The 9,057-nt window shown below is 38.2% G+C and overlaps 1 protein-coding gene across 1 annotated transcript; it reads left to right on the top strand.

Moving 5' to 3' along the window:
• Positions 1 to 310: 310 nt before the first annotated feature.
• Positions 311 to 1,344, top strand: LOC122666806 (probable WRKY transcription factor 50). Its single transcript, XM_043862878.1, has 3 exons — positions 311 to 590; positions 711 to 857; positions 994 to 1,344. The coding sequence occupies exons 1-3, from the start codon at positions 490 to 492 to the stop codon at positions 1,118 to 1,120; spliced, it is 375 nt and encodes a 124-aa protein (XP_043718813.1). The 5' UTR covers positions 311 to 489; the 3' UTR covers positions 1,121 to 1,344.
• The last annotated feature ends 7,713 nt before the right edge of the window (positions 1,345 to 9,057 follow it).

Raw genomic sequence — 9,057 nt, 5'->3', positions numbered from 1 at the left:
ATAGTCTAAACACGAAACCAACGAGTCAGAAGTCTTCCCCAAGTCTTCCTTGAATTGGCCCCACACCCACCGTGATCTCCTCTTTCCTTTGCCCTTTATCTCTCTCTCTCTCCTGAGATGGGCCACAATCTCTTCAGAGACTGTCACGTATAGACCTAGCTAGTACTGAGAGAATTACAAGAGAAACTTCCTTCTACCTCAAGGAAGGTTCCAAGGAAACCACTCAACCTAGAGTTTATGTCTAACCAAGACTACTGAGCTCCAAACTCAAAAACCCAGATAGTTTACATTAACCACAAGTCCTGAATCCCCTTCTTTTTGTTTGAAAGAATACCCAAATGTCTGATTCCACTTTCCAATCCACAAATTCCACAGAAAACGATTTTGCTGAAGCTTATGATTTTGAATTCTCAGATTACCTTGTGTTAGATGAATGGTTAGAAGGAAGTAACCCTGCATCCATGGCAGCAACACCAATTGGTTCATTTCATGATTCCATTCCTCCCATGCCAAGAGTATTGGATGATTCCACCAAAACTAACAGTCAACAAGGACAGACTAGTAGCAGCAACAGCAGCAGCAGCAAGCAAGTGTAATCTCTCTTTAGCTTCTAAGACTAATCTATATATGAACTTGTGGCATTAATTTCTTAGTATTTGAATGTTAAATATTTGTGGGTTTTGTGGGTTTTCTTCTTTTTTGGTCAATAGGAGATGTGGGAACGAGGAAGGGAAGATTAAGAAGATGGTTAGAAATAAAGTTGCATTCAAGACAAAATCTGATATTGATATAATGGATGATGGGTTCAGGTGGAGGAAATATGGGAAGAAGATGGTGAAGGACAGCCCAAATCCAAGGTAAATTACAGGTTACTTAAGAACATATTAGAGAGGAGCCACAGTAATAGATATGTATACATAGATCATATATCTCTACAAATTGTGGCATTGTAGGATAAAAAATTACAATTTTGTTATACTGGTTTGTTGCCAGGAACTATTACAGATGTTCAGTTGATGGCTGCCCGGTAAAGAAGCGGGTAGAACGCGATGCAGAAGATTCACAGTATGTCATAACTACATATGAGGGTGTCCATAACCATGAAAGTCCTCCACTCTGAAGATATTTTTCCTCAAATTTTTTTTTTTTTTTAGTCTTCCTTCACTCATTTCAGTTGGAAGGTGAATTAATTAACCAGTTGTATATTTCAGTAAACATGATATAAATTAAGTAATATTTAACCATATAAGTAATCTCACTGTTGCATAGTTTGTACAACTGTAATGGATGATCTATTCATATGAGAAAGACTAGATTACATAAATGTTGCAATTAATCCTTCAATCTGAAATTGGGTTTTAGTCATGTTTATTGTAAATTTGAATCTTCATCACCCAATATCATTTTAGGGTCAAATACTTAACCAGGTTGAGGTTAAGAGCTATTAATGGCAGAGGATCACAGATCAAAGTTATATGTAAAGGACTCATATGTTAATATCTCTTTTACTTCTGATCTATTAGTGGGTGCTTACACTGCAACTCTGTGGTTAGGGTCTTTGATGACTTTATCTGCCAAAAGAACAGAGCGCACCAAGAGGCATATGGGTGTTATCACTTTCCATGACTTGGCTTGTTTTTGTTCAGTATATATAGGTTTTTCAACCTCGTCATTAGCTTTAAGGTTTATGCCATCCTAAGGTGCTGCTAAATGGAAGGATCTTATCAACGTCCACGAATGATAAATCATAGATTGAACTGCCGAATCGAGATGTAGTCATGCCGGTTCAGAAAAGTAAGTCTAACAGATTGATTGTAGTTGATGTCAATACAACACTGATTCACATTGATTTCCTTTTCTTCATGTGCATTAAGAATGTTCTGAAGAACATGTTGTTGGAATATGTAATTCAGAATACCGTGGGGGTATTCTAGTCCTTTTGGGGTAGTTTTATTCCTATGTTATTAGGTTTAAGTGACTGCTCTTATAGAGTCAGCTAGTTAGGGGTAATTATGTCTACAGTTGGCTATGTGGATTTAGTCCCACATCGCCTAGTTCAGTCCTTTGTAACTTTCCCCTCTATTATAAATAGAGGGGCTTATCTATCAATGAAACAACATTTCAAGCTATTCTCTTATTCTCTCTTTTCTAGACCACGATTTTGTCAACGTGGTATCAGAGTAGGTCTAATCTAGGTTAAAAAAAGAGAAAAAAAAAAATCTTCTTCTCTTCAATCACCTTCTCCCGCCTTTCTCTCTCTCTCTCTTGGCTTCTCCTTCTTCTGTTTTTTTTTCTTCTTCTCATCCTTGTAAGGGGGCAGTACTAATGAGGTAATCAAAGCATCCAATGATTTAGTTGCTGCCCTCTTCCCATACTACCTTTTTTTTATTAAAAATTCTGTTCGAAATCTGCTGGAACCATACCTACGATATTGGAGATTTCTAGAATTTTTCGGAGATCTGATTTCTATCACTAAAGATGGTTGATCCTCCATTGTTGGAGACTCCTATGCACCCTTTTCCAGCCCCTTTCTACCCTATTCCATTGTTCTCCTTCCCTTTTTTCTTTTTCTCCATCATTCATTAACCTTTCTAGCCCCTACCCTAATTGATTTCAAGTTGTTAAGGTTTTTCAAAACCCTGACTCCAATCGATTTTAGAATTTCCCTTTTTAGAAGCAGCTGATTTTTTTGGGGTGATTCCCTACTACTCCAAACCCTACTCGACCTAAGTTTGGACCCTTTTTGATAGCTGGATTTGTTTTTATAGCAAAACTTTCTTAACCTGTTAATTTGGTTACCTGCTAAAACCCTGACTCCAATCGAAATTAGGGTTACAGGTTTTAGCATTTGCTGACTTTTGGAGGGCTGATTACTCCAACTTCAAGGACCAATCGACCTCAATATTGCACCTATCCAAGCTATTTTGAAGACCCTACCCTAATCGATCTCAGCTTTTCAGGGTTTTCCAAAACCCTGATAAAAATCGATTTGGGATAGGGATGTTTGCTGCTGCTGAAGTGCTTTGGAGGTGGTTCAAAAGAGAACTCTCCTACATCAATTCATGGCTTGAAGAAGGTTTTTTGTTGCTGTAGTGCTGTAATGCTGCCTTGTTCTTCTTCTGCGATTTTTTGGAGGCTCTCCCCTTTGAAGATCAAGTCTCACTCTTACTGGAGATTAATTGTTCGCATTGGAGGTCCCATTCAAACAGTACTAATTAGCATCTATTGCAAATACATGAGCAATTGAAGTCCCCTTTCCCTAAATCGATCTCAATTTCAGGGTTTTTTAAAACCCTGACAAAAATTGATTTTAGGGTTAGGGTTGTCCTATCAAGCTAATTTTTTTAGGAGAGTCTTATACATATCAGAGGAGTATTCAACCCAAATTTCAGCATCATTCTTGGAGTTTTTTTGAAAAAAAATTCAGGTTCACATTTATGGCTCGATTTCTTCAATTATCAACCTATTTTTTATTGGTTCCTATGTGGTTGGTTGCTTCAACTACCTATGGATCTGTCGAATTATTTATCTTAAATTTGCTGGTTCTATTGAGCTTTACTACATACCTTGCTGGTTCTATTGATTAGCTTCTGTAAGCATGACTGGTTGACATGTTACCGCTACCTTTATGTGGACTACTGCTGCCCTATTATTGAGACTGAGTATCCTACTATTGGAGATCGAATTTATTTCATTATTAAAGTCTCGAATTTACTACCCTGGAGATCAGCTTATTTGGGATTACTACAGTGTGTTCCAAGGTTATTAGTTGCAACTACGAACCTATTCAATTATGTTAAGCTTCTCTGGTTCATATCCGGCTTACTTTGGAGCTTGATCCTAGCATTGTTCACTAATTCAGATCTGATCCAAGTTTTTTGTTGAAGCTTCTTACATCGATTGCTGTCCAGATATCTTTGTTAGTCCTATTTCGCATGTGGGAGTTTATACATTGGAGTTTTTGCACACTTGTTCATCCTTGTTTGAAGATTGATCAAGCCTTGAAGATTGGAGCTTTTCCTTACTTCCAATCAGATCTGTATACTTATCAGATTTGAATATTGGAGTTATGAGTTTCTCCCCTGCAGGAGTTTCCATCAAAAGTGTTTGTTTATTCGTTTGAAGATGGTTGAAAATTTATATGTTGCATTGTTTTACTCCGTAATTCATTATCCCACTGCTCTTTTCACTTCACCACCTCCCAAAACATACCTTTGGCATATACCCATAACCACTTTGGACGATAATGGTATTCTCTAATTTGCCATTTCTTCATTTTCCATTACCCTTAGCACCTCTTGGAATATTCTGGAATATTATCCTTTTGCACTATCTCATTCATTATCTCTGTTATATCCACGTGTACTACTACACGTGAGGGGGAGATTATGTACAGTACACCTGCAGACATTGTAGAAGCAGAACTTGCAGGAACACTTGGTGCAAAACATAGAAGATCAGAGTTTCCACCATTGCCATTGGGTATCTCCTTTGTTATTGAGTTGGGTTTGCCGTAAAGGGGAGATTGAAGTATTAAAATATTAAAGATGTTTGGTTATTGCCTGCCTATATGAGGTTCTACAATTGGATTGATCATTTCTGCTGCTTGATTTATTTGTTTCTGCTGCTTGCTGCCCTAGTTGCTCATCTTCAAGATTATCAGTCAGAGATTCATCATTGGACAGCTATTGAATATTGGTGAAAGTTTGCTGATCAAGGCTGCCCAGGTTTTGGAGATCAATTATTTCAAATTCTTGAAGGTTTATTTGGGAGCTGCATTCATATGTTAAGCTTGATTCTGTTGCAACTTAGTTTCTTCCCATTTTGTTCAAGTTGGGCATTAGTACCTTGTATACGCGCCAACTTGAGGGGGAGTGTTAGCATTATTATGGAGTTCTTTTTTTATTTAGTTCAAGCTGGATTTTCCTTCTCTTATTTGTATAATCAAGCTTGAGGGGGAGTGTTGGAATATGTAATCCAGAATACTGTGGGGGTATTCTGGTCCTTTGGGGTAGTTTTATTCCTATGCTATTAAGTTTAAGTGGCTGCTCTTATAGAGTCAGCTAGTTAGGGGTAATTATGTCTACAGTTGGCTATGTGGGTTTAGTCCCACATCGCCTAGTTCAGTCCTTTGTAACTTTCTCCTCTATTATAAATAGAGAGACTTACCTATCAATGAAACAACATTTCAAGCTATTCTCTCATTCTCTCTTTTCTAACCCACGATTCTGCCAACACATGCAATTGCAGGCGAGTCAACAATAAGGCAAAGTTTATACTCCCCTTCCCCCCCCCCCCAAGAGGATTTAGTGATGTAAATAGATCAATTTCGGAGTGGATGCACTAACATTATCTAAGTTCAACTCCAATTCACATACACACCATCCAAATTTGATCCCATATCTGATGGATATGTCTATTGGGGTCGAACAACGGGAAAAAAATGGAAAAAAAGATAAATAAATAAGCACCCGTACAAAAGACACAGGATTTACATGATTCGACGACACCGTATATACATCCATGGAGTGAGATCTAGTCCTTCACTGAGATCAAGAGAAGAAATACAATCCTTACAATTTGATTCTCAAACCCCACCCCTTCTCTCTCCTCTTTTTCTCTCTAGCATGGCTTCTCACTACTTATCATTTGAAAGAATTCTCTCCTTTTATAGGACTCCTCTTCCTGGACCCCACTTGGAAGACTCCACTCTTGGAATACTCTACCCCTTAGAAGACTCACCCTTTAGAGGACTCCACTTTTAGAAGACTTCACCTCTTGGAAGACTCCACTCTCTTCACCATTAAAAGACCCTAATTGTATTCTTTGGCCTCATTACATCATAATTTCCCACTGACTAGATACTCTTCTAGTATCCAACACTTGTGTGTACATGTGTGTGTGTGTGTGTGTGTGTGCGTGTGTGTGTGTGTGTGTGTGTGCGTGCATGCATGCGACTCTGCCCTCTTCCCTATTAGAAGAATTTAATGGATCGAACAACCCATCTAGACCATTAAACTCATTCAATGGTCTAGATAAAATATACAAATCCAATAATCTCCACATTGGCTTTTATCATAGCCACCTTGAAGATCTGCTAAAAAAACTAAACTACTTTTGTTGAAGACTCCACTCTTGGAAGACTCCATCCTTTAGAGGACTCCACTTTTTAGAGGACTTCACTCTCTTGAAAGACTTCACCTCTTGGAAGACTCCACTCTCTTCACCATTAGAAGACCCTAATTGTATTCTTTGGCCTCATTACATCATAATTTCACTCTGGCTAGATACTCTTCTAGTGTCCAACACTTGGAAACTCCTCACCTCCCACTTTGCTTGGGCAGTTCCAAAGCTTTCCACCACTCAAGGTGCCTAAAAAGTGAGCAACACCATCACATGTATGTGTCTGTGTGATCCACTCTTTTGGAAGACTCCAATCTCTTCCCTATTAGAAGACTTTAATGGACAACCCATCTAGACCATTGACTCCAGCCCATCCAATGGTTTAAATAAAAGACTAAACCCAATAATCTCCACCTTGAAGATCTTTTGGAAAAAAACTAAACTATTTTTGTTGAACTGCACCTCTCTACCTTGAGATTATTGCCTCAACACCGCATTACATAGTAATTTCCAACTGGCAAGACACTCCTCCAATGTCCAACACTTTGAAACTCCTCACCTTTCGCTTTGCTTGGGGAGTTCAGAAGCTTTGCACCACTCAAGGTGCCCAAAATATAAGGAACACCAACTCTCGCACTCTGGCCGATCCGCATTGAATTCAAAACACAAGCTTCTCATGGTGTCTCATACCACCACTTACACATGCAACCCAAATCCAGTTGTCTATTGAGCCCCTCTCAAAGTTTGACCTCTAAGGACACGACACCTCACCACTGAGGTCCTTCTTCCCTCAGAACCATACTATGTGTCCATCGCATCTTTCTTATCCTACAACATGTTGTCTTTTCCTAAACAATTTACTTTGACCCCATCCTTCACCTTGCATGCTAGTCCCTTGAATGAACGACTATCCCAATCATGGCAAGGATCCTTCTTATTGGCTAAAGCCCAACTTCAACCCATTCTTTACCCTACACTCCATTAGTGTTAGTCCCTTGAATAAACAACCACTCTTGGTCATGACAATGATCTATCTTCAAGACATCTTCAACCCCATTCTTCACCATGCGCCGTTAGTACCTCGGATGACCGACGCTCACAGTCATGTTATGAACACCACATCTATTGTACCGGCCAAAGCTTCTTCCTTCTTCTTTGTGCCTTGAGCACTTCCCCACTCAACCACACAACTCATCCTTTAAATTCTAAGTTTCTCAACACCCCACTTTGTGATCCTCCCGTACATATTGCCATCAAGGAGCACCGAACAAACTTCATTAAGCATGCCCCCATAGTAACTCGGTCATTGTCTTCACCCTGAGGTGACACCTTTGTTAGTACATCATAACTAATTTCTTTTTTTCATTTTTTTTTTCTAAATCTCCTCTCATTTGCCTTCTATGTATGCCTTTGTGGTCGTTAACGAAAGCAAATGAAGAGGTTTTTTTTTTTTTTTTTTAATCCCGCACTCTATTGGCTAATCAAAGTCAAAGTGGCCAGCTTATTTTGAATGGGTCACCAATAGAACCGTCGGTTCAAAGGAAGAAAATAACACATCGGGACCACCTTTAAAATGACCCGGTTTGGGATGAGTTCCTTCCGTTCATTCAACACTGCTACAACCGAAGCACACATTCATCTTGTTTCAATAAACCATTTGTTCTCGTCGTCAGCCTTGATCATTAATCCTAAACTAGGTTGTCCACCTTAACTTTGATACCACTTGTTGGGTTTAAACACACACCTTCCCACCTTAACTTTGATACCACTTGTTGGGTTTAAACTCACACCTTCGTCTATAGAATGAGATTCAATTTTTCCCTAAGATCAAGAAAAGAAATACAATACAATCCTAGTGATTTGACTCCCAAACCTCTTTGTACACCTTTCTCTCCCCTCTCATACTCTCTTACATTGGCTTCTCATTCATCATCCCTTAGAAGACTCCTCTTTTTTGAAGACTCCACCTCTTGAAAACTCCACTCTCTTCCCCACTAGAAGACCATAATGAACAACCTATCCAAACCGTTGGCTAAACTCATTCAACGGTCCAGATAAATGACACAAATCCAATAATTTCGTCTTAATATGCAAATTCAATTCGACCATACTTTCTCAAATATTTAATTATTTTCCACAACCAAAAGTTTATCTAGAGAGAGAATCACAAGACTGACATCATGTTTTGCCACATGGAAGGGTGATTTAACAATCTTGACCATATGGATATTTAGAAAATGGTAAAAATTTGGCATGTCAAATTTTAGACCTAGTTCAGCAATATACACTCTCATGTATTGACATTTTCCCTTGGATTTCAGCCAACTATTCTTTTTAGAAAAATTAAAAAAAAAATTTCACTGGATTCTTAAAACATTATATTGCTACTTGACAAAAGTATGTTTTAGCTTAAGCTTGAAATATAGGCATGGGAAGATCAACTTGTCTACAAAATTTTGGCTCTATCCAATCTATAAAGTGGCAAATATTTGTGCATAGAGAGAAACTCTATAAACTTGGTGTACTAGAAAAACTTTATCTTTTTCATAGTATACACATTTTGTTTTGGTCAAATATGTATATCAATACAAATAAGTAACGGTTTTTGTGGTCAGCAACCCCATCGACTTTGGATAGATGTATTTGTTTTGCCATGTGTAAGAGTGATGTGGCAATTTTGACCGAAAAATATCTAAGAAATAGTCTAAATAGGTCACATGTCAGAGTTGAACCTCAATTTTTGCCATGTGTAAGAGTGATGTGGCAATTGTGACCGAATAAATACCTAAGAAATGGTCTAAATTGATCACATGTCAAAGTTGAACCTCAATTATAATCATTAATTCTATCAGCTAATGACATCTTACCATGTATGTCCAAAAACTTGATATGTGAATAGTGGATCTTGGGACCTATCTATCCACAAAATTTTAT

Source organism: Telopea speciosissima, chromosome 7 (genome assembly GCF_018873765.1).
Source record: "Telopea speciosissima isolate NSW1024214 ecotype Mountain lineage chromosome 7, Tspe_v1, whole genome shotgun sequence".
Lineage (NCBI taxonomy): Eukaryota > Viridiplantae > Streptophyta > Magnoliopsida > Proteales > Proteaceae > Telopea > Telopea speciosissima.
This window is presented reverse-complemented; position numbering and strand designations above follow the sequence as displayed.